This window comes from Phocoena sinus, chromosome 10 (genome assembly GCF_008692025.1).
Source record: "Phocoena sinus isolate mPhoSin1 chromosome 10, mPhoSin1.pri, whole genome shotgun sequence".
NCBI lineage: Eukaryota > Metazoa > Chordata > Mammalia > Artiodactyla > Phocoenidae > Phocoena > Phocoena sinus.
The window spans coordinates 26,134,226-26,160,807 of NC_045772.1; the positions used below are offsets into that span (position 1 = coordinate 26,134,226).

Here is a 26,582-nt window from a genome sequence, read left to right on the forward strand (position 1 = left end):
GTGGTGATCTGCCAGAATAATTGGCAGCCAGGCAATGTAAAAGCTGAAACGTTCTCACAAGTGTTTACCCAGCACAAGCTTTCCTACTGCTGTCTGCCTGCTTACCTGGCACAGCCCGATTTGAAAACACAAGCGTCTTTGTATGCTTTTCAAAGGATCTTTTGGTAAACAAGGGATGTTTTCTTCTATATTGAATTCAGGCTGCCTTGCGTTCTGTGCTTTGATTTACTTTGTTCAGCAGTAGAAACCCCAAAGAGAAAGGCCAGGTTTCTTCCTGAAGACCCTCACACATCATTCCATCCTAGTTTTATCCTTGAGGATTGGGATCCTGCATACCCTGGCTCAAGGTGTGCTGTGTTTCCGTGATCAGGAGGAATATATCTCCTCTCCATCATCCTTCTCCCAGCAGCATTAGCATTTAGGGATGGGCTTTCCCTGTTGTTTGGAGAAGTTGGAGTGGGCATGGGGAGGCTGTCTGTGAAGAGGAAGCTTTGCAGGCAGGGGTTTGCCAGGAAGACCTGTGGGTTCTTCCGTAATGAGGATGCAGACCCCTTCCCCCACTGAGCTCGTTCATCTGGACAAAACTAGACCATTTTTGTTTCGAGAGGCTGTCTTTCCTCCTGCCGCGGGTTGATCTGCTGTCTCCCACTCTTAACTCTCACCCCAACCCTCCCCCCAAAAGGTTTATGGATGCTCAGGACTTCCAAAAGACAGTCGCTGAATCTATAAAGTAGGATGGGACACTAGCAGGCATCCTCCCATCCATCTGGGAGAACAGAAGCATCAATCCTCTCAAAGTGGTGAGAACTCCCTCCTCCGTTCTCCACAATCCCCTCTTGCTCCTCAAACTGGGTCCCCCGCAGGGGGGACGTTCAACTCCAACCGTCTCCCAGCGCTGGGGTGGCCGTGGGGATCGGCTCCTCTCCGGGTGAGGAGAGGGGCGAAGCGGCCCGGGAAGGTGGGGACGCCGCGACGGGGGAGGAAGGTACCTGAGCTCGGCCCGCGGCGGGGCGGACCCGGGGACCCTGCGGTCGGCTCGCCCCCGCCCCGCCCCCGCGGAGGCCGCCGCCTGCTCGCCGGCCGCGGCGCACGCGTATGCAGGACGGGGCAGCGCGACACTCCCTGGCCGGCCGTGCGCCGCGCCCGACCCACCGCCTCGAGCCCGCGCCGCCGAACCCGACCCGGGCCGTCCCGGCACCATGCGGAGGGTGAGTGCGCCCCGCCTCGAAGGCGGGAGGGGGCCGGCGAGCGTGAGAGCGCTCCCCTCCAGCCCGGCTCAGGACCGCCGGGAGCGATGGGAGAGCCTCGCGGGGGAACCGGGCAGGAAGGGCTGAGGGCTGGGAGGCCGGTCTCGCTGGGCCGCGGCCGTGGCCTGGGCGTAGGGGGAGGCACCCTAAGGACAGCGTCGGCGGGCTACAGGGGGCCCTGGCGTCTCTTCTCTCCCGAGGGCACCGGACTCATCTGGCACCTGCGGCGGCGCGAACACGTCGGGGCTCTCTGCCCGCGCCTCCCCGGGGCCGCGGTGGGCTGTTCCCCCCGCACCCCGCGCCTCTGTTTTGGGGGGAGCCCCTTCCCCCGCGCCCCCCAAGCCGGCTCGGCTCGCCGCTGCGTTCTGAGCTCGGCGCCTCGCTTCTCCCTCGGGAGCCTCGTAAACTTTGCGGGCGGGCGCGGGTCGGGCTCCCGCGGCGCACACTCCAGGGAGGGGTGGGCCCCAGAGTCGGGCGGGTGAGAGTCCAGTGACGTGGGTGTGAGTTTCGGGGAGGTGGTCGTCACCCCTCGCCTCTAGACACGCGTTCGCTTCCGGCGTTTGTTAGGCGCAAGGCAGTGTGAACTCGAGTCACTCCTTCGGCGCGAGGGAGGCAGGCGCTCGCTGCTCGCCGACCGGAACCCGCGCCGAGTCCCGGAGGCCGGCTCCCCAGCCCTGCGCGTGGGCTGGGGGCGCCCTCGGCTGCGGCTCCTTCCCAAACGGCAGGTGTGAGGTCCCTGCGCACACCCTTTCCCCTGCAGCCAGAGCCCTTGGTGGAAAAACTCCAATCCAGAGGCTGAACTGCAGGGTTTATTCCACCTCAAGGGACAGCCTGAGGTTGGTGATGCTTGTTGTCCGCCCCGGAGAGCACGCGCGCACAGGTCCTGCACAGCTTGATCTTGCCTGTCTGAGGGAGCTGGCTGACACGAACGTGTTGGTGGTTTCATGAGTTACCAGTACCACTATGCGGTTGGATTTTAATCTTGGGGACAGGGGCTGCTTTGATCAAACGCGGGATCTCGGCACTTAAAGGGAGAAGAAGGGGTGGAGGAAACTCAAGGAGATCCAGGTAGATATCCATGACATTTTCCCAGACCTCCTAAGGCCAACCCTTATGACAGTTTATGTGCCAAAGAAAGGGTGTTGGGTGTTTTCTGAAGAGCCGAGGCTGAGAGAGGAAATGGGAAAAACAGATTAAGACTCTCACCAGAGCCTGTGAATGTCTCTGGCTTGGAGTTTGGGGTTGCCTTGCTACTAAGGTATATATGTGCCCATTAATTTGGTCACCTGAGTGGCCCTTCCAAAGATTTCTTCCTCTCAGGGGCTGGGTTGCTTCAAAGGGAACTCTGGCCTATTGTTTTGCAGATGATGCCAGGTTATTAGGTGTTCTGTTTGGTGGGGGTGGGTGGTGTTTGGTGTGAATATATGTAGAGCAAGTGTGAATTGGCCCCAGCTGCCTCTGGAAAGCCCGTTAGTGAGCTGACATGGAAATTTACCTGGCTTACCTTTGGAGTGAGTCCAAACCTGCTCAGGTGTTTTTGGGGAGAATAGGATTGCAGCCAGACTGGCCAGCTAGTTGTCATGCCTGGCATTGGTGGAGCAGCAGAAATGGAAATTGGAGGGGCTAGTTGTTTGAACTCCAAATTTAAGGGTCAGCAACCTCCTTTTACTTTGAGTGCCACTGGGGTTCTTAAGGAAGGCAGCTGGGATGGGATCTGTAGGCCTAAGTAAGATGTGTTAGGTGGAGAATCTAGATTTGGAGATGGAGGGCATTGACCAGAGTATTTTAAAATGAGATTTGCATATCACCTGCTTTAGGATGGAAGCCACGAATGCTCACTAGAAATGCAGATTTCTGGGCTCTACCTCAGTCCTATTATATCAGAGCCTCTAGGACTGGAGCTCAGCAATGACACTTTGAGCACACACCACCACCTTAAGGCATACGTATTAAGCACCTACTATGTGTAGGCACTGTGCTGAGCCCTAGGAGTACAGAGGGCAGATGACAGCGAAGAGCCTTGTTCTCCTGGAGACTGCATTCTGGGTGAGAAATTTGACGGTACAGAAGTAAACAAATATTCAAATAATTTTACAGAGTGACGAGTGCTGTGAAGAAAATAAAGCAGGATAATGGAATAGTTACTGAGTCCAAGCTTGTACTGCTGGCCGCAAGACAGGCCAGTAAACTGAGAGACGAGGTGTTGGGACAAGGAACAGCAACTTTATTCAGAAAGCCGGCAGACTGAGAAGATGGTGGACTGGTGTCCCAAAGAACCATCTTAACCTGAGTTAGAATTCAGGCTGCTTTTATACTAAAAGGAGAGGAAGTGTGGCTGGTTGTTGCTAACTTCTTGGTGCCGGAATACCTTGTTCTTGCAGCTGTCCTTGTAGGTCTGGTCACAATGTTCCTATAAACCTTCAACAAGACAAATGTTTTTTTTCTGTTCTGCAACTTTTTATCTCTATATGAGTGGGAAAGTGTTATACCTTTAAAGGTCAGAGCCTTGGGAATGGGCTATCCTGTATATTTCAGGCTATAGGCAACATTCTGTTACAAAAGGATCAGAGCCAGCATGACTTAAGCACAGGCAACAGAGCACAAAGTTTAGAGCTAAAGGAATAGGTCAGTATGGAGTGAGGTTTGTTCTTCTCTGTTACAGGAAGGGGAGTGAATCAGGCAGTGAAGCCATTTTTGTGTGTGTGGGCAAGGAAGACGCTTCTAAACGAGTTGACATTTGAACTGTGAATTACACGATGAAAAGAAGCCAGTTATGCAAAATTTCAGGGAAAGTGCTGCAGGCTGAGGAACATCAAATGCGAAGGCCCTGAGGCAGGAACAGGCTTGGCCTGTGTGAGAAACAGAGAGAAGATATCAGAGTTGAAGCAGAGTGGGGTGCATAAGGGGTGGGGAAAGTGGAATGAAGGGACCAAGTTCTATAGGACCTTCTTGGCCATGGTAAGAAATTTAGATTTAAGCCTAAATGCAGAGGGATGCTATTTAGAGAATTTTAAGGAGAAGAGTAGAATGATGTGGTCTGGTTTACTTGTTTGAAGATCAGTTTGGCTATTGTGCATAGAATGGATTATGGAATGGGGATGGTAGTGGTAAAGGGAGATCACCTTTGAGTGCAGTAGTGATGGAGAGAGGGGGAGGTATTTCGGAGGTAGAGTCAACTGAACTTGCTGATGTGGGAGGAAGGAAGGGGTAGGAATCCTCTCATGTACAATTAAGGTTGCTAATTGCGTGTGAGTATGTGAGAGTGCGTGCGCGCAAGAGAGAGAAAAAGAGAAGTGGAGAAAAGAAGGTGGTTGGGCCTTGGTTGGAATGCCCCAATGGTAATGAAAATAGCTAACAGTCAGTGAACATTTTCTGTGGTACATGTATTAAGCAAGAGTCTTGTGAAATAGCAACTATTGTCACCATTCTACAGATGTGGTAATAACAAGCTCAGAAAGGTTGAGTATGTTGCTATAGGCCACTCAGCTGAGTGTTGGACCTGGAATTGTACCTGGGTTTGCCTACCCCAAAGCCCTGGCTCTTGCCACTATGTTCTGCTGCCTACAGACTGCCTGCTCCTGCCTCAGACCTTTTCTGTTTCCGAAGAGATAATTTAGCTGTTCAGAAGGTGCACGTGGCAACCTTTTAGCTGTTGTAGATCAGTAAATGCAGAGGAAGGGAAGACATTCTACTAGAATGGAAAGTAATGACTATTTTCATTGGTGTTCCTGAATGAAAGGGTGCATAGGGAATGTTCAAAATGGGAGCACGGAAGATGCCCAATAACTGGGTTTCTCCGAGGAGAGGCTGACCTGGTGCATTACCACTCTGCCCGGTGCTTTGAACCTCATGTGACCACCAGAGAAGCCATGGGCTGGATTCTTCTTTCACTTCTTCACATAGCTAGCTAATGTTTTGTTATCTATTTTTGCATCCAAAATGAGCTCTTTCCTATGCAGAGCCAAGGGTTTCAGAGGATTGGTTACTTTAAAAAATTATTTGTATTAGAGTTAGAAATCAGCTGTGAAAAAATAATTACAGTGGTAGCTACTATTTATTGAGCGCTTTCTTTGTGCCAGGCATCTATTATCTCCCTTCATGTTCATAACAACCTTTTAAGTTACAATTAACAAGTGATACATTTACACAATATACATTTAAAAGATATGGAGAAGTTTACAGTGAACATTACTCCTCCTACCCTGTTTCCCAGCTAGCTGCTTCCCTTGCCCTAGAAATAATTGATGTTAAACCCATTTCTTGTGTACTTCCAGGAGTAATCTATGCAGATACATAGCAGGTATATATTCACACTCCCCCACCCCCCCCCTTTTTTTTACACAAAAATGTAAATGTAAGTGGTACCATATGAGTGTACCTTGCTTTTTTCCCTGTACACAAGATCAGTGTTTGTAGATCTACCAGTTCTTTTTATGGCTGCATATAGGATACCTTTATACGGATCTACTAGAAGTGGTGTTTCTAGTCTTTTGCTACTGTCAGCAGTGCTGTGCTGAATAATCTTATACATACATGATTTTATATGTATGTGAGTATACCTGTGTGATAAATTTCTGGGTCAACTGATACGAACGTCTTTACTTTTGTTAGGTGAAGCAGCATAGTATTGGGGACATATTTATAGAAATATATAGACACATAAGTATAGCAAATATAGCACAGACTTGGGAGCCGGACTTCCTGGTGGTTGAATCTTGACTCTGCCATTCATACGCTGTGTAAATCACTTAACCTCTCTTTTTTTTTTTTTTTTTTTTTTTTGCTGTACGAGGGCCTCTCACTGCTGTGGCCTCTCCCGTTGCGGAGCACAGGCTCCGGACACGCAGGCCCGGCGGCCATGGCCCACAGGCCCAGCCGCTCCGCAGCACGTGAGATCCTCCCAGACCGGGGCACGAACCCGCGCCCCCCGCATCGGCGGGCGGACTCCCAACCGCTGCGCCACCAGGGAAGCCCACTTAACCTCTCTTTAACTCCGTGGCCTGACTTGTAAAATAAGAATAAGAATAGTGCCTACCTAATAGGATTGTTATGAAGATTCTATCAGTTAGTCTGTGTTGATTTGTTAATCACCCCAAAACTTAGTGGCTTAAGACAAATTGTACTCGGCTTTTGAGTCGGTAGGTTGGCTTTTCTTGGCCGGCCAACCCAACTGAGCTCTGCTAAGTTCTCTCATGCTTCTGTGGTCCTGGTGGGTCAGCTGGTAGCTGGAGGATCTAGGATGGCCTCATTCATATATCTGACAGTGGACAAGTGAGCTGGGCTGTGGGGACCTCGTTTGGGACAGCAGGTTTCCTCACATGGGGGTCTCTGGGTGCAAAAAAACCAACAAGAGATGGCAAACCCCAAAGCACAAGCATTTTTCAAATCTCTGCTTGTGTCACATTTGCTGTTGCCCCACTGACCAAAGCAGGTATCCCGCCAAGCTCAGAGTCCATGTGGGAGGGGACTCTCCAAGGCCAAGGATACTGTGAGGGGAATCATTGCTGCCATTTTTGCAAACAATCTTGAATAAGTTAATGGCATAAGTCAATAAATGAATAAGTTAATAATTGTAAAGTTACAAAAATGGAATGAGTTAATAATTGTAAAGTGACTAGTACAGTACCTGGCACATTGTACGTTTGTTAAACTGAAAAAAAAAAAAGAGAGGTATGACCAAGTTGCCCTCACTTTTCACCTCCACAGCAACGTGTGAGAGTGCTGTCTTCCTGTTTCTTCCTAACATTGTAGCAAAGTGATTTATCCGTGGAGAGGCGGGTGTTCTTGTTCCCATTTTAAAGATGGAAGAAGTGATCTCAGACATGTCAAGTCCTTTTTATTGATGCTACAGACCAAACAACAGTGTGAATCATTTGTGCATCTGACTCTAGAGCACCTCAGCTTATCTTGCTGCTCTAGACAGAGGTATGATTTCTGTGTCCCTGATGTTTCAGCTGCTGCTCTCCCGCCCACCCTCTCATTTCATGCCTCTCATTTCCACTTCACATTTGGGTCTTACTAGGTTGAGAGGGATCTGTCAATCTGCTGTAGTCTTTCAAAGTGACTTTGATTTCATCCTGGCCTACTGGATTCAAAGTAAAGTGTCCACAGAGACAGTGGGCTCTGTTATGTTTGCAAAGGGATGATAAAGGGAAACTTGTCACTTTTAAATTCAGAAAATAGTTGTCTGGCCTTATTTTTTTTTATTCTTTCTTCTTTTCATTCCTTAACATCTTTTTGCTTCACTTTCTCCCTTACAAAGCAGAAATTCCATTCCCCAAGGGACAGATGTGAAGGTGGGAGACATTATTTCATTGTGGCTCAAGACTTGCTCTCTGGAGACAGACTGCCTGGATTCAAATCCAGCTCAGCTATTTATTAGCTGTGTGACTCGGATTGGCTAACCTGCATTAACCTGTTTTTCTGAGGGCTGGATAATAATCTGTTCAAAGTGCTCTATTATTATTACGTAGCAGATTACTTCTGCTTCTGTCTTCTCCGTTCTGTTTTACATCCTTGCTCCTCCAAACCTATTCCTACGCCCCGAGATATGTCTGACATTTACTGAGCCCTTACTCTAAGTGCCTTATGTGTAATTAGCTCATTTAATCCTCCACAAACCTCTGAAATAAGTGCCATTTTGTTCCCGTGTTCAAGTGAGGAAGCTAGTCACTGAATAGCTAAGTAATTTGCCAGGCATCCACAGCCAATAAATGACGTAGCAGGGATTTTAAACCAGGCATTCTGGCACCAGAGTCTGGGTTCTTAGTGTTTATGCTAAAAAAAAGAGAAAAAAATGGGGTGGAAGGTTGGGGATTTAAAATTGAGAGCTTCTGCTCTAGGTAAACTGCTGGTAAACTCACATGCAGCCTCCATCCTCAGCAGCCGCTGAGTGTAGCCACCTGAGCCCTAGACCGAAAATCCTAGCACACACAAAAATATAAACTTTCAATCCTTCTGCCAAAAGCCTTTCCACTTCAGTTATGGTAAAATCCTAGCAAGATTTCAGGCCTTGTGCCTCTCTTGTAACTGAGGTGTGACCTTTGAAAATATATGGGGCTTTTTTTCTTTTAATGTATTAATTAATTAATTTATTTATTTTTGGCTGCATTGGGTCTCTGTTTCTGCGCAGGCTTTTCTCTAGTTGCGGTGAGCGGGGGCTGCTCCTCGCCTCGGTGCGCAGGCCTCTCACCGCGGCGGCCTCTCCCGTTGTGGAGCATGGGCTCCAGGCGCACGGGCTCCAGTATTTGTGGCATGAGGGCTCAGTAGTTGTGGCGCACGGGCCCAGTCGCTCTGCGGCATGTGGGATCTTCCCGGACCAGGGCTCGAACCCGTGTCCCCTGCATCGGCAGGCGGACTCCCAACCACTGTGCCACCAGGGAAGTCCCGTGGGGCTTTTTTTTAAGGTTTGACAGTCAAGCTGTCTAGTTCTGAGTCTTGCCACCTCCTGCTCCTTTTGATGGATTGCTTCTCCGGTGGCAGACAACGCTTGCAAAAGCGGCAGAGAGAATAAAATATAAACACTACAGATAATACATAGCTTTTTGAATTTAGAACCGTGTGTCTCTTCAAGTTGAAGGAAACAACTGAGGCAGTTTCGTAAGCTTTGTTTGTACATGGACTAAATGTAATGTGGTAACTCTCATGGAACAGATATTTCAAATGAACCTCATTGTGTGCTACACACCCATTGTGAGTGAGCGAGCTCTGCATGGCCCCGATCTCCTCAGAGGGTTGGGGTCTGTCTAAGGAGGTAGTGAAGCAGTTCTGTGAATGGTGGTATGCTGTCGCAAAGGAAGAAGAAGGTGGTAGGGGTCGTAGTGGGAGCTCCTTATCTAGTCGGGTTGGGAGCAGAGGGAAGGTTCATAAAAGCCTTCCAGACAAAGTGACTATTAGCTGAGACTTGAATGGTGAGCAGGGCAGCCAGGGAAGAGGAGGAGGATTGAGTTCCAGGTGGCATGAACAGCCTGTGCAAAAGGGGGAGAGGAGGAGCGCATGGAAAGAAGCAAGAGGCGTCTGGAGTAGCTAAATGCATAGAACACAAAAGAGTAAACGGCAAGAGTTGAGGAGGGAAGGATAGGGAAAGGCCAGGTCATAAAGGGCCGTGTAGGTCATGTTGAGAAGGGTTTGAAGGGCAACGGAAAGCCACTGAGAGGTTCTAGGCAGATTTTTGAAAATCAGATACTTGCCTCAGCAGGTTCCTTTGGCCACAAGGTGGAGAATGGACTGGAGAGGCAAGACTAGGATAGGAAGCCTGGTTAGGAGTCTGTTACAGTCATTGATCCAGATGACCTGGACCAGGGAGATAGTAAAGGGAAAGGAGAGACCTGTTCTATTCAAGAGGTGTTTTAGCAGTAGAATCAGTAGGACTTTGTGACTGATAGGATGCAGAGGATCAGGGAGGACAGAGGTTAAGGATGACAGACTCCCAGCTTTCTGGCTTGGAAACTGGGTGTATGGTGGTGCCATGAACTGAGACATAAAACTCTGGTGGAAAAACCAAGGGGTGGGACTTGGGAAGATTGCTTCTGTTTTGTACACTTTGAGTTTGAGGCATATAGGTGATAGTAATGGAAGCCATTGGAATTACACAACAGACAATGTATTTACAAACAGTGTTTCACAAAATCTGTGTACATAAGAATCACCTGGGGACTTCCCTGGTGGTCCAGTGGTTGAGAACCTGGCTTCCAATGCACGGGATGTGGGTTTGATCCCTGGTTGGGGAGCTAAGATCCCACATGCCGCAGGGCAACTAAGCCCGTGCGCCACAGCTAAAGAGCCCACACGCTCTGGAGCCTGCACGCCACAACTACGGAGCCCACGCGCCGCAACTACTGAGCCCGTGCACTCTGGAGCCCACGCGCCACAACTAGAGAGAAGCCTGTGCCACAACGAAGAGCCTGCATGCCGCAACTAAGACCCGATGCAGCCATAAATAAATAAGTGAATAAATAAATATTTTTAAAAAGAACCCATCAGGTTTTAAAGAAAAATAAGAGTCACTTGGGGGGTTTATTAAAAATGCAGATTCCTGGGCAACCTCCTAAGCTGCTGATTCAGTAGGTCTGTGGTCAGCAACTGGAATCTGCAATGTCTAGTAGAGTTGGCGATAATGCGTAATCTACAAGCCAGCTACCTCACTCTTAGGTATATGCCCTGGAGGATCTCTACCACCCTCTGACCTACACTTTAAAAAAAAGGAAATGTCTAATATGTAAAAAGGTATAAAGATTAATACATTGACATCTGTGTATCCACCACAGCTTAAAAAAAATTTTTGTTACTAAGGTACACTGTGGTATATTTATAACATGGAATACAGCTCAACCATAAAAAGGGACAGTCTACTTTATATGCATGAACATGGATGAATCACAAGCTAGACACAGAAGTACATACTGTATGATTTTGGTTATATGAAGTTCTAGAACAGGAAAAACTAAATTATGGTGATAGGAATCAAAACAGTGGTTGCTGGTGGGGATTGACTAGGAAGAGGCATGAGGAATTTTCTGAGGTGATGAAAATGGTCTACTTCTTGATAGGGGTGCAGTTTACATGGGTGTATATATCAGTCAGACTCACTGCACGCTTAAGATCCATATCATTATATGTAAATTATACCTTGATAAAAGACTGTAACCCAAAAAAAAAACAAAAACAAAAACACCCAACAACAACAGAGATGGAGCTCTCCCAGTACTTTCCTTCCAACCAAAGGTAACTTCTGTCCTGAATATAACATGTCTATGCCCTTTAATATTTTTATTACATGTGCATATGTCCTTAAGCAAGATATACTGTTATTTTGCCTGTCTTTGAACTTTGTATATATCACAACATATATACACATATATGTGTGTATGAACGAATTATGTATTCTTGTAACTTGCTTTTTTGCATTATGTATGTGAGATTTATCTATTTGATACCAGTAGCTGATCATGCATTTTTAGGCCTAAGTATATCATGAAATGAAATACTACATAATTGAGTTATCCTTTCTCCTTCTGCCATGTGTTTAGGTTGTTTCAAAGCATTGCTGCTATCATGTTGTGTATCTACTTGTTTGTGAGTGCCAGGGCATTTAGGGGTGGGATAGTGGGGCTGCGGGATAAGCGTACTGTCAGTTCTGATGTTGCCATACTCTTCTCCAAAGAGATTTATCAGCAGTTTGTGAATGGTTTGTATTTTTACCAAACACTTGGTACTGTCAGACTTTAAATTTTGTTGCAAATTAGGCAGGGGCGAAATATTATCTCACTGTGGTTTTAATTTGTGGTTCCCTGATTTCAAGTGTGGTTGAACATATTTTTATGTATTCTTTGGCCATTCAAGTTTCCTCTTCTGTGAAATATCAGTTCATATCTTTTGCTCATTTCTTTTTTATATTGTCTTTTTCTGAGTTGCAAATACATTTTTCCAGTTTGTCTTTCTTTTTAATTAATTTATTTTAAAAGTTTTTTTAATTTTTTAATTTTTTGGCCTCTTCCGGCGGCATGTGGGATCTTAGTTCCGCAACCAGGGATCAAACCCATGCTCCCTGCGGTGGAAGTGGAGTCTTAACCACTGGACCACCAGGAAAGCCCCCCGTTTGTCTTTTTTTTAATGGAATATTTTGATGAATTTTAAGGTATAATATTTGAGTTTTGTGCTTTTTGCTTCATAAGGGATCCTTCCATGTCTGCAAACTAAAGATATTTACCTATGTTTCCTAAAAAGAGTTTTTGCCTTTAATATTTAGACCATTAACCCACTTGATATTAAATTCAATATTTTAAGTGAGGTAGTAATTCAGTTTTTCCCCCATATTGACAACCAGTTGTTCCAGCAACACTTACTGAATACCCATCCTTTCCTCACCAATGTGCAGTGCCACCTTTTGGCATTTATCAAGTTTCCATATATGGATGAGTCTGTGGGCTCTTTATTCAGATCTCAGTTACTACTTATTTATACTAACTCCTGATATCAGGCAGTAGAGTCACCTTACCTCATTGTTCTTGAGTATGTTTAAATGTTTTGATGTATCTAGTGCCTAGAACAATGGCAGACCCATAGTAGGGGATCAATAAATATCTATTGAATGGCTGAAGGAATCTCATCGGGTACCTGCTAAGTCGGTAGTCCAGCAGTTCCTGACATGCTGGACGGTGGTTTACCTGTGGGGAGAGGAGAGAAGGCAGTCGGAAACACTGTCTCTTGCTTCTGCCCTCCCTTGCTCTCTGTCGCTTTTTGTATCTTCTCATTCAGACCAAAATCTAAAAGAATGAATCCTCACCCAGCCCAACAACTACTACTCAGTATCGCTACAACCTGCGAGTACAAGGTTTAGTGAGAGTGGGATTGCTGCTAATTGTGACCTTGGAGGATTCTGACCACAAATTGTAGATGGCTCTGTGAGGCCTTTTGGAGTTCGGCTGATAACTGGGCCCTTAACCCTTGGAAATAGGAGAGAGGGTCCTCTAAAACTAGGTCTTCTGTGCATTTGCACGTCTTTATTTTGCAGGCTAGTGTAACTTCGAAATACACTTCTTGCTGTAATGTAGTTCTTGCCGTGTTTTGTTAATAAAAAGAACCACTATTTACTTAATGCTTGCTACATGCAAAGCATTGTGCTAAGTGCTCTGCATATACATGTATTCATTGACTCTTCAAAACCATCTTTTTTTAAAAAAAAACTTTTTGCAGTAAGCAGTAGTTATTCATTTTTTCATTCATCTAATCTTCTTGAGCCTTATTGGACTGAATTAGAGAACAGGGCTGCCAACTCCAGGAACTCACAGTTTAGTGAAGGGCAGACATTTAAAGAAATAGTTGCTGTTCAGTGTGATGATTGCATTTACAAAAGCATATCCAAAATACAGTCTAGAAAAGAGCGTGATTAACTCTGAGGGGCAGAAGAGAGGAGTTGCGGTGTCAGGGGAGTCTAGGAAGAGGGTTTTAAATAGGACATGACCACTGGGAACACTCTTGAAGGCCTCTCTCTGGGCCTCTAGCTTGATCAGTTTACTCCGATCTTCAGCTGCCCTCTCCTTCTCAACGAGCATGTCTCCCCACTTTCTTATTCACCGGTGGCTTCCTCCTTTAACCACAATTTTTAAAAATTAACTTTAAAAAAAAAAAAAAAAAATTAACTTTTTAGCAACTTTATTGAGGAATGATTTACATACTTTGAAATTGCTCAATGTTGAGCGTATAATTCACTGATTTTTTAGTAAATTTCCTGAGTCAAAATCATCACTAAAAGTAGTAGTAACGGGCTTCTCTGGTGGCACAGTGGTTAAGAATCCGCCTGCCGGTGCAAGGGATGTGGGTTCAAGCCCTGGTCCGGGAGGATCCCACATGCCGCAGAGTAACTAAGCCCGTGCGCCACAACTACTGAGCCTGCGCTCTAGACCCCACAGGCCACAACTACTGAGCCCATGTGACACAACTACTGAGCCTGCATTCTAGAGCCCACAAGCCACAACTGCTGTAGCCCGTGTGCCTAGAGCCTGTGCTCTTCAACAAAAGAAGCCACCGCAATGAGAAGCCCGCGCACCACAACAAAGAGTAGCCCTCGCTTGCCGCAACTAGAGAAAGTTCGCACACAGCAACAAAGACCCAACACAGCCAAAAATAAGTAAAATAAAATAAATTAATTTTTAAAAAAAAGTAGGGCTTCCTGGTGGCACAGTGGTTGAGAGTCCGCCTGCCGATGCAGGGGACACAGGTTCGTGCCCCGGTCCAGAAGATCCCACATGCCGCGGAGCGGCTGGGCCCGTGAGCCATGGACTCTGAGCCTGTGCGTCCGGAGCCTGTGCTCCGCAACGGGAGAGGCCACAACAGTGAGAGGCCCGCGTACCGCAAAAAAAAAAAAAAAAATGATTAACCCCCAACTGATTCGTGCAGACTGCGGCTCAGGGTAATGAAGTGTGGTCTCTGTGTACGTGCAGCTAGTACCTGGCAGAGCCGGGATTCACACTAGTGTAATGGCTCGTGAAAGCATATTGAGGTTTTCAACAGGGAAATCAGCCCACGGAGTTGTTCAGTATAAGAGCACCTTCTTTGTTACCTTGGCATCTAAGGACTGGGTATGTTATGAAACTGGGAACTGTTGTTCACAGAGGGTTTAGGTAAAAACACTGGGAAAGAGGGCTAGATTAGGTGTTGTTTGAAATGTGAGTAAAATACTTTAAGAATTGAACCAATACACACAACCAGCCAAACAAAAACCCAAAGTCAAACACTTAAAAAAAAAAAGAGTTGTACCAGCAATCAATGCGTGTGATAAAGCCACAGATTAAAATGTGTACTTGTGAAGTGAATAATAAACCACTCTGGTTACTTTCCTCCTAAACCCTTATGCTTATTATTTGGCTTTCCAGGGTATTTACATTAATTTTCTAATGGAGAATATTTTATTTCTACCCCCAAGCAAGCTGTGACCTGGTATAGTCAAGCAGGCAGTTCAAAGGAGCAAGGCTTCCCACTTTTTCTAGTGTAAATTACGGGGTTTGAAATGTTCTGACAATTGAATTAGCTGATTGGTGCAACAATAACAAACACTTTATACATAATTTGTGTTGCCTTCAGAGATGGCAGAAACTAGGCTGCTGATAATAGACCAGAATTGTCTGGACCGTGACAGGCCACCCTCCTGCCTCAGTGGAAGGGAAGACAGCAGCTTCTTCCATTCTACTTTGAATTATGCTTTGTACACTGCACTTCTGATTCGTGAATATTAATGCTGGGAAAATGGCAACAGTGCTTGAGATATTTGTTGACAGGGTAAAGGTCTCCATCCCTCAATAAAAGGAAGTCTCAAACACAGCCCATGCAGCGGGCCCTGCTGGATTAGTATGCTCGGCTGCCTCTTCATGTGTCCGTCATTCTAATAATGGAATTGAGTGTGCAGAAACCCTTCCCTGCCCCTACTTCTGGATTAGGAAGCCGCAGAAATAGTCTCAATTCAATATTGGGACACTCGGGTAGAGGTAACTAGACTGTGGTATGCTTTTTAGGTTAATATCAAGGAAAATATATCTGAGATGGTTCTAAGTTCAGTATTTTATTTCATATTTGACAAATGATCAGAGTCATTTTTCAGGAAGTAATCTAATACCTCCCCTAAAGCAGGGATTGACAGACTTTTTCTTTGAGGGGCCAGATAGTAAATGTTTTAGGCTTCGTGGGTCATATGGATTCTTGTCACAGTTACTTAACTCTGCCATTGTAATGTGAAAACAGCCATAGGTAATACATAAAATGACATAAAATGAATGTGTGGCTGTGTCCCAATAAAACTTTATTTATGGACACTGAAATCGAAATTTCAGATAATTTTCACAGGTCACAAAATATAATTCTTCTGATTTTTCCAATCATTTAAACATGTTAAAACCATTCTTATAGATCTCACACACACACACACACACACACACACACACACACACACACACCAGGTGGCTGGATTTGGCCGTAATTTCCCTGTAGCGTTAGAGTTTTCCCTGTGTCCCAGGTATGTCTGCAGTTTGTTTTCCAGTATGTGAAGCAGCATTTCCCGCCATGGCCCATCCTCATACTCAGAAGTTATGCAGAGCTACATGGACAGAAAACCAGAAACCCATTCCAAACCAAGATATTTCATATTTCATTTCCCTGCTTGCCTCACTTGCCGCCTCCTCATGCACATATACACACATCCACCCACCTGCCTTTACCTGCTGTTCGTGGCACCCTTTCCTAATTACAAGGGATCTCGTTTCCATGCTCCGGGATCCTAATGAGCTTTATTAACTAGAATTATGGAAATTTATTATGGAAATTAGTAGTGAGGCTATGGACATTGCTTTCTTTGCAGAAGTGGATACCTTTGTTTTCTTTATCTTCAGATAATTTATCGTTACAAGTTATAAAATGAAATTAGAATGTTACAAGCTGTGCATTCTACAGATTTATTAAAATTCCATTTAATAGATTTTTTTTTTTTTTGCATTTAATAGATATTTTTTAGTGCTTATATAGTAAGAAGTGGTTATTTGGGATGCAGGTAGTCTTCCTGAACTATGGGCAGGTGCAAGAATTGTCCAGGAGCACCACAGCAATTTGCTGGTTGGTGCATGGGTGTTCTGTGCAATGAGACCCAAGATCAGGTTAGAGTTCACCAGTGCTCAGAAATTTGGTGCTTGAATAATGGTGCAGTGGAGATATAGCATTATACTGTGGCATCTGAACTGAGGTGCGACATATACAGGCTTGTGGAACTTGGACCACTCTGAGCCTCATTTTCCTCATCTGTGAAATGGGGATAAAATAGTCTATGTGAATGCAGTTTGTGAAATGCTGTCCAAATGAAAGCTGTTACTGTTATTTGCTAAGTCTTGAGTGCAGTCTCTTGTTCATGGCTCACAAACCTGGCTGGTTATTAGAATCATTTGTGGGAGTGGGTGGCAGGGGGAGGGGCATTGGGAAAATACAGATTTCCAGTCTCACCCCAGACTTACTGAATCAGAATTTCTCTGAGAGTGCCTAGAAGTCTGTATTTTTAACAGGTTCCACAGGTAATTCTGATGTGTTTGGGAAGCTTGGTTTTGTTCATATGTCTCAGTTGATGGGTTTAAGAAAACCTAAATTTCCCTTGTAATCCTAGCTTGGACTTCCCCCCGAAAAGTTCATGCCATCTATCTTCACAGACAATAAGGGAATCAAAAGACAGAGGATCAGGAAGAACAAGAATTCTCTTCGGTTTATCTTCCTGGGAATATCTGTTTCAGTAAGTGGAAATAGAAGGAGAACTGGAGATTTGATATCCAACCCAGTGTAAGAACCCAAATTGTGTTTCTCCTCCTTCAGCTCTCCCTCTGCAGCCATGAGATTTACAGTGTTGTTTTCACTTTCTTCTGTGCCCTGAAGCATGTGTGTGAAAGAAAGAGCATGAGATTAAGCACACCATGAATGTACAACAGATCGACAATATCCTTTCCAGTTTTGCCACTCAAAGTTCATCATTAAAAATGTTTTTCCGAGTTATTTCTGGAACGAACACAATTGTAGTGTTGGCACATACAGATCACAAACACAAAAAGAATCTCAGTAGTACTAAAAAGATAAATTGAGTCTGAATTTCTCACATTCGCTGCCTTGCCTCTAATTTACATATGAGTAATTGTAGATTTCAAATGAGTGAAATCATCCACCACCTCCACATTGGCAGCCCAGATTGTTTTCAACAGTAGAACTCAGTAGTATGTACGTACACATAAATGCTCTCTTATAGTACTTTGCAACTTCCTCATGTTTGAGAGCCATACAAAGTATTCCCCTCTCAGCAAAATTCCTTCCACAAATATTAAGTATTTGCTATTCTCCAGATACCTTGTTAGAAATTTCCGTAAGCATAGACCCACAGTCCTTATCTCAGAGGTTCACAGGCTTGGTAGGAGGATGGTCATGATTATGTCGCTGCAGAAAAAGTTAGCTTTCATGTTAATTATACAAATCAAATCATATTTCCAAATTACATTCATTATAAAAGTAGAGAATTTGTGCCGTGGAAAAATATGGGATCAATGTATCTACTCTGTGTGTAGCCTGATCCTTCATTCCGTAATTTATTGTAATGTATTATTATCATTTATTCCATTTATTATTTTACTAATTTGATAGAGATACTAGTTTGAAAGTAAGTAGATGCTTAAATATATGAGGGACTAAAAAGGGTATATCTTCTACATTTAGTACTTCTAGTTAGATATGTTCTTACCTGTTGTTCAGTATTCATTTCTAGCTTCAGCTCTCTCCACAAGGTGACTTGGATACTGTGTCTTTACCCTGTGGCTCCAAATCTCCAGAGATAAATATCCAGCAAAGTCCTGCATACTTCTACCTTTCTTCTCCCAAGTGTTCCTCAAACTCAGTGTCAACAAATGGAGCTTATTTTCTTACTCTCAAACCTGATCTTCTTCTTGGGTTTCTTGTTTCAGGGAGCCCCATTACCATTCTCCCAGATGCCAAGGCTTCAGTCTTGACATCATCTCTGGCTCTCAGTCCTAATCAGGAGCTGAATTCTGTTGGGTGAATCTCTGTCATCTTTTCCCTTCCACTGCCATCCTCCTACTTCTAGATCTTTGTCTCGCAAACCAGGGTCTTGAGGATTTGAGTGTTCTTCATCCTGTTTCCCAATTACTATTTTCATGTCCAGGATAATCTAATGAAATCAATAGGTACAGGTTTGGGATCTTCCAGATTTGTAGCTGAGTTCTGCCACTGATTCGAATGTCTACATTTGTGTTGTGTTTGTGTGTTGGCTCTGAGTTGGGCAAGTCCTCTCTCCAGCACCATGAGGTGACCAACTTCGTCTGGAACTCCTCACATTGTTACAACTGTGTGAATCTGGCTTTCCCAGTGGACTGTGAGATCTTGGAGGACAGGGACCATGTCTGGCTTATTTCTGTGTTCTCAGAATCTAGCACTGGGCCCAACATATAGTAGGCACGTATGGTTGTGGTCATTGTATGTATATTGTTCTGAAGTTTGCCCCCCCGCCCATAGTGTATGGGGATAGTTATGGCTATAGTTGTTTTAATATTTATCTAGTACTTAGTCATGTTGATAGATGATATTTGGCTTAAACTGTCCCTTATTTTTAGACATTTGGACTATTTTCATTTGTTGGCTATTTGAGTAGTAGAGTTAAAAACTTCTTTGAACGAAGTTATTTTTCTCTTATCAAGATTGTTTTCTTGGGCATCTCTTAATGCAATAAATAGGTCGAAATGCACTAGCAGTTTTATTCATCTAGTAATATGATGCTAGGTTGTGTTTTGTTTTGTTTTGCTTTGATGAAGAGTCTGGACAGAGATGTCATGTATGTCCTCTTTTGAGATGTGTTTCTTCAATTTTCAATTACACTCCCTTTGATTGGGAGCAGACTAGGAAGAACAAATGATGATTACTATCCTCCTGCCAGTGCACTGTCATTGCTTACCTTCCTCCAGTCTGTATGCCTTCAGGCACACCTTCAGAAATGTGTGAAGTGCATGTTCCTTCAGCCTGAGTAATGTTTCAACAGACAAATCTAATCATGTAGGCCATTCATGCTCAAAACACAGCAGGGACTTTCCATCGCCTGCCAGATAAAGTGCAGCTATGTTGTCAGGACCTACAGAGCCCGTCAAGACCTGGGTTCTGTTTCCCTTTCTAGGCTTATCTTTGGCTGCTGCCCAGATACACTCTCTGCTCACCCTGAAGACACTGTTTTCAGTTGGGAATGTACGTGCTGTTCCCTCCATCTGAAGTGAACTCCCTGACCCCTTGCCTGCCTGACATCGCCTTACTCATCATTCTTCAAGACTCAGCTCAGTCTTAAGTGCTGCCCTCTTTCCAGCCCTTATTACTTTCCCCACTCCCATTCTAAAAGATTTTTTCCATCTTTCATTAAAGCCTTTGTCACCTATATTGAAGCTCTTTGTTAATTTTTTTTTCAACTTTTCACTTAGATTGTGAGCTCATTAAAGGTAACAATTTTATCAGTCATTTTTGTAACCCAGCTTTTAATTCAGTGACTAGCACATAGCTTGTCCTCAATAAACATTTTTTTTCTGAATGATCAGAACTATTATTCATTTTTAAATAGGTTTACTCATTTATAAGTAGACTACTTATAGGTAAGTCTACTTATTTGTAAATTGAGAATCCATTTATGGTATATATGGTAATTCTCAATTGTCTAGGATATCAACTTTCCCCAAGTATTTGGGTTTTTTTAATGGGCAGCAGTTATAATTTTGTTTATTACCTAAGCTGTAAACCCTAGACTGTAAGCTACATGAGGAGTTATCTAGTGTACCATCATCTCCCTGGTTCCTAGTACTCATACCCGGCACCCAGTAAGTACTCAGTAACTATTCATTGAATGAGTGAATAGATGAATGAATAAAAATTTGAGAAAAGGCTACTAACCATGTGGCACGTCATAGACGTACGCATTTATATGTACGTGTCTGCCCTATTTTATTCACTGTTCTGTTGCTGTGTCCATTTAACTCAGGGCTTTTCCTGATAACCCCTATGACGTCTTCAACCTCTACCACGGCATGACCCTGAGGGCCTGTTTGAACCCTGCCATCTCAAGCTCATCTCTTTAATGAAAGACGCCTTAAAAATGTCAACTACAAGCCAGGAAGCTAACACCTGCTGTAGTAGGCAGGATAGTTGTTTTGTCCCCTAACGTGGAGCTAGGCCATTTCTAGGACTGACCTCCTCATTTATCTCCAGACGTCAGCCAAACCTCCTGTTGTTCTGGGAAATAAATAACTAAATCATATCTGCGTGATTGAGCTGATTTATAGAGACGTGATGCTGCCAAAACCTGAAGAGGTCATTTTGAGAGAAGCACGAAGTATCAGCAGAGAGAGACCACATCGGCTTCCCCCGGGTCGAATCTGCTTGGGATAAGAGTCTCATTTCTTGGTGTCCTGGTGAGAATTTGCATGTTTTTGACCACAGCCTATTAACAAGGAACAAAAAAAATCCATCTATTACTTGGTTCTCTCTTATATTACTAGTTCTGTTAAAAAGCTTTACAAGGGAACAAAAACCTGAGGTATCATAGCAGTTAGTGGAGGGGAGGCAGTACCTGGGTGTTGCGAGGGAGCAGAATTATCTTCAGCTGTGCGTCAGAATGATGCGAGGCGGGAAGACTTTTACAAAAAGAAGAAGAAACCTAGGATGGCAGCAAAAGTCCTGCTATTTGGCTCATTAAAAAAAGGTATTGGGGCTTCCCTGGTGGCACAGCGGTTAAGAATCTGCCTGCCAATGCAGGGGACATGGGTTCGATCCCTGGTCCGGGAAGATCCCACATGCCGTGGAGCAGCTAAGCCTGTGTGCCACAACTACTGAGCCTGCGCTCTAGAGCCCGCGAGCCACAACTGCTGAGCCCACGTGCCACAACTACTGAAGCCCGCGTGCCTAGAGCCTGTGCTGTACAAGAGAAGCCACCGCAACGAGAAGCCCGTGCACTGCAACGAAGAGTAGCCCCCACTCGCCGCAACTAGAGAAAGCCTGCACGCAGCAACGAAGACCCAACACAGCCAAAAATAAATAAACAAACAAACAAATAAATAAATAAATTTAGTGTTTTAGAAAAAGGTATTATACATTATCAATGACCTACTCCCAGCTTTAGCACTTCTATTAAAGCCCTGCTGGGTGAAAGCTAAAATCTTAATTGAAAATAGAGCAGATTGTATTTATTAAAACTATTATCAGTGCTGACTGCTCTCAAATGCATTCTGTTTATGATGCTGGAAGGACTACAGGAAGCTCTGCCATCCAGAGCATCGTTTAGCTTTAGCTGCAGGGCTAGCTGGAAACAACAGTGCCCAGCAGGCATAGACCAGAGTCTGGGTGTCTGAGTAGCCGAGGCTGGTGTATCTGCGCCAGGAGTGTTGCGTCCACATGGTGGGTGGTGCTTAATGAGGCTGCCTCCTATCTGAAGTCCTGGGAGAGCAGTTACGGGGGCAAGCGAGCAGTGCCTGGCCCACCGGAGAAAGATGAGTGCTGTATGAAAGGGGACCAGGGAGCGCAGAGGAAGGCCAGGGCTTGGATCTGATAGAGCTGTAGTGTTTTTCTGGCTCCGTATCCAAGGCCATTGAGGTTTACTTGGCTCTGAAATTCAGTGGAAGCTGATGTATGTCAGGGTTCTCCAGAGAAACAGACCTTTACATAGGATATGTATAAGTATGTATATATACGAGATTTATTATAAAATTAGCTCATGTGGTTATAGAGGCTGAGAAGTTCTATGATTTGCTATCTGTAGGCTGGAGAACCAAGAAAGCCAGTGGTATAATTCAGTCCGATCCCCAAGGCCTTAGAATCGGCTGATGGTGTAAATCCTGATCTGAGTCTGGAATCCAGAGAATCAGAAGCACCGATGTGATATCCAAGAGCAGGAGAAGATGGATGTGTCAGCTGAAGCAGAGAGAGGGAAGTTGCCGTTCTCTGCCTTTTTTGTTCTTTTCAGGCCCTCAGCTGATTGGTTGATGCCCATTCACACCGGGAAGGGTCATCTGCTTTACTCAGTTCATCAATTCAAACGCTAATCTCTTCCAGAAACACCGTCAGAGACACACCCAGAAATTTTTACCAGCTCTGTGGGCATCCCTTAGCCCAGTCAAGTTGACGACATGAAATTAACCAACACAGCCGATTAACTCTTAAGTGTCTACAAAAACTCCGGCATGTATTTCCAGAGCCCCTCTCACTCTCCACCATGGGCACTACAGAAGCAGCCAGGCTCTGGCAGCATAAAGGAAGAGAGCGAGGTGGAGGCTATTTATAAGGATCGATGGGAAAAAGACACATTTAGAATCATTGTTGTTTGGTCCTGCATGAATTTAGAAGCTACTTAGAAGAGAGAAGTTTTTCTATTCCGTTGTTGCTGTCATCCCCTGACTCCCCCTGACCCCCAACCCAATGAAGAGGACTAAAAACACATTTTGGATGAGAAATGAACAGATCAGACCTAAGACCTCAGTGAGATGGGGAAGGGAGAGAGTGGGCTGGGGTGTTGGTTGGACCAGTTGTGCTATTTATTTGTTTTGTGATTCTGGACACATGAGGAATTGTGGTTTAGGGGAAAGATACGAGACTGGGAGACAGAAGTCCTGGGTTCTAGTTCTGAATCTGCTGCCAGTTCATTGCCAGTGGAATTGCATCTGGAGCATGCCATTTGGATGTGGAGGCTTTAGATTGTTTAGAAAACAATAATGTTGGTTCTCAGACATGGATTTGACATGGAGTTTTCCTCAATCTGAAGCAAATTTGGCTTGTCGTGTAGCTAAGTGTACTCAATCTAGTGGATTCTCTTTTATTCTAAGCTTGGGTATGTCTTACTTTTTGATGTTACATTCCTTTCTTTTATGAAGTGATGGTGAAAGTAGGTAGATGGTGGTTGGGTTGTATTTATTATTTAAAGACTTAACTTGGCAGGGTAAAAAATTGAATTTAATCCTTTAAATTCTTTTTGAAATTTTAATGGTATACAGAATCCATGATACTCAGACCCGATAACCTTTAAAGTTCCTTTCAATTCTTTTTTTTTAAAATATATTTATTTATTTGTTTGTTTTTTTTTTAAGAAAAATTGCAATTTTGGAGAACTAATAAGACATTAGACTCCAGATGCAACTGTGTTTTAAAACATTGAGTTTAAGAACTTATCTGAAGGGCTTCCCTGGTGGTGCAGTGGTTGAGAGTCTACCTGCCGATACAGGGGACGTGGGTTCGTGCCCCGGTCTGGGAAGATCCCACGTGCCGCGGAGCGGCTAGGCCCGTGAGCCATGGCCACTGAGCCTGCGCGTCCGGAGCCTGTGCTCCACCACAACAGTGAGAGGCCCGCGTACCGCAAAAAAAAAAAGAACTTATCTGTATGGAAATTACACATTAGACTGGCTAGGATGCCATTAATCGTAATATTAATAAAAAGGACACTGATTGAAGTCAACTTTAAAGAACAACAGTGGGAACATCTTAGTAGAGTCTTTTAAAAGAATGAGGCAGCTGTATATGGCATAATGCCTGAGATATGCCATTAAGAAGGAAAAAAACAAGGTGTAGAACAACATATTTATTATAATACCATTTATTGGTTTTTAAAAGGAATAGTGTGTGTGTGTATGTGTGTGTGTCTGCTGGAGTGTGCACACATGAATACACAGGTGCTTGAACTTGTTATATGTATAGAATACTGGTAACTATGGTTGTCACTGAGGTGGGTAATTGAGTCTCTTAGGAATAGGGATGCTAGGGAAACTTTCCTTTTACTTTGTATTACTTGTAACTTATGAGTTTAGTTCCATGTGCATGTATCACCTGTTCAAAAAATAAATTGAATTTTTAAAAAAGAACTAAAATGGGAGAAATAATAGTAATTCTCAGTGTGAGAAAATTCAAAGATGTTATTGCTCGAAATAGATCTGAGTCTTTCTTCAATCATAAGTGAACCTGTGCTGCCCTGAAAGATGTACACAATTTGGTTTCCTTCACACGGAGGTACTTTGACAGAATAATAATCCTTTGGCATCTTTTGATCATCCAGGGTGGTAGAACGCTGTCTTGAGAGGTCGCGTTTAAGGTTATGATGTTGGTAGTGTTCCTCCTGATTTCTGAAATGGTTAGCAGTCATACTATAGGTTGACCTGAAGAATGAATATGCATGAAGAGAGTTCAGCCGGGTAACAAAATAAAATGCACAGCCTGGAATGTTGGTGCCAGAAGGTTCACTGAGACTTATCCAACCCCTTGTTTTTATCAGTGTCCCCTTTGGTCCCCAACCCCCAGGCCACGGACTGGTACCGGTCCGCTACCTGTAGGAACCGGGCCACACAGCAGGAGGTGAGTGGTGGGTGAGCGAGTGAAGCTTCATCTGCCGCTCCCCATCGCTCGCATCACCGCCTGAACCATCCTCCCCCACCCCCGGTCCGGGAAAAATTGTCTTCCACAAGACTGATCCCTGGTGCCAGAAAGGTTGAGGACCACTGTCCTGAGAGGTTTACAGCCTACCCAGGGTCAGGCAGCTAGTGATGCCACAGCCTTTAACTCAGACTTGCCCAACTTGACACATGCTACTGACATGGAGAAGGCTCCACCTCTAAGGGAATTACTCTGTAGTCCCAACCTTAATTTTTCTATATTCCTGACTCACTGAAGGGTAGAGATGTGGAACATGGTTCCCCAACAGTCACTCCCCCCTGAGCCATAACCAGCCACATCTCTGTGGTCTGCCATGGAGTCTCTGTTCTCGCTCTTCCCTGCCCTCTCCCCTGGGACATCTTTAAACAGCTCACTTAGCAGTTCCTGCTCCTTACCCTGAGCAGAAGGCCCAGCTGCTTCCTTGGGTCCCTGAGATAGCTAATGTGTTGGGGTGAAAAGACAACCTGTCTCTTCTGGGGGGACAGGGTGACTTGTGGTCAGACATTGCGGTAGGGAGATATGAGAGGAAAGGACGCAGGGTCACTGACATTTAGACATCGAGAGCTGAAGACAGAGGAGTTATAGTGTGGTTGATTGCAAGCATGGCTAGTTCTCCACCTCTCCCTGTATCCACCAGGCCGTTTTCAGTTCCAGAGTCCATTTCCTCACCCCTGGAGTCTGGCCTGGGCTTGTGATTTTGGCTTTGGCCATCAGGGTGCTGTAGTAGTGATGAATGGTGTGCCAGTTCCCAGCTCAGGCCTCGAGAGGCATTGTGTGTTTCTGCTTGCTCTCTTGTGCTTCCACCATTACCATGAGAACGTTTTCAGAGCAGAGCCAAATGACCCTAGTTTTCCTAGCCAAGGACTTCCTAAACCAGCTGACCCCAAGGTAATAATTATACCAGGGTAAGTAATCCCAGCCAAGATCAGGAGAGCCACCTAACTGACCACCACACCTAACAGTAAGAGCTTTAAGCACTTACTGTTGTATACCAGTGATGATGTTGAATTGCTTTTTCTGCAGCATTATTGTGTAAGTGTATAACTGATACTTACGGGGATTGTGAGAAATGGACATGTGGTTGGTTCTGTGTCCAGACATGGAGAAACTAAGGTTTTCTTTGCCCTCCTATATAATACTGTCTGACACATGGAGAAGTGTTTCTGGTGCGATAGAACAAAATAAAACAAGACAACAAAAAGCCAGGGCTAAGTCCCACCATCAGGAAAGTATTATATAGTTTTGTGTCTAGCAGGAGCTCTAGCAATGTCAGTATTCTATAATACTAGCATTTCAAATATTGTCCTTCCTTCTTTCTCTCTAAACTATTTAACATAATCTGTTGGGATTTTCCCCCTCTTACTATAAGGTAATGGGTTCCTAATTCAGTTTTACTTATGAACTTATTTAAATTTCCAAATATCAGACAATTTCCATGTTATATAATTGCTATCATGCTCAAGTTGAAGAGCTACCATAGTCATATGATTAAAAAAAGCCTCATGAAGTGAGTGAAAAAGTTAGAAAAGAGAAACAAGAAGAACTACAATACTTCAGCCTGTGGAACAAAAACGACATTCACAGAAATAGACAAGATGAAAAGGCAGAGGGCTATGTACCAGATGAAGGAACAAGATAAAACCCCAGAAAAAAAACTAAATGAAGTGGAGATAGTAAACCTTCCAGAAAAAGAATTCAGAATAATGACAGTGATGATGATCCAGGACCTCGGATAAAGAATGGAGGCAAAGATCAAGAAGATGCAAGAAATGTTTAACAAACACTTGGAAGAATTAAAGAACAAACACCTAGAAGAATTAAAGAACAAACAAACAGAGATGAACAATGCAATAACTGAAATGAAAAATACAC

The 26,582-nt window shown here is 44.4% G+C and overlaps 1 protein-coding gene across 2 annotated transcripts in view; it reads left to right on the top strand.

Moving 5' to 3' along the window:
* Positions 1 to 1,092: 1,092 nt before the first annotated feature.
* The window catches only part of TMCC3 (transmembrane and coiled-coil domain family 3), a 269,438-nt gene continuing 243,948 nt past the window's right edge, over positions 1,093 to 26,582 (top strand). The window contains exon 1 of one of the 2 annotated variants that reach the window (XM_032646141.1): positions 1,093 to 1,208. In XM_032646141.1, coding sequence (XP_032502032.1) covers positions 1,200 to 1,208 — 9 coding nt within the window. In that variant the 5' untranslated portion in view covers positions 1,093 to 1,199. The remainder of the gene's footprint in view (positions 1,209 to 26,582) is intronic. The other variant, XM_032646142.1, reaches the window with a different exon arrangement.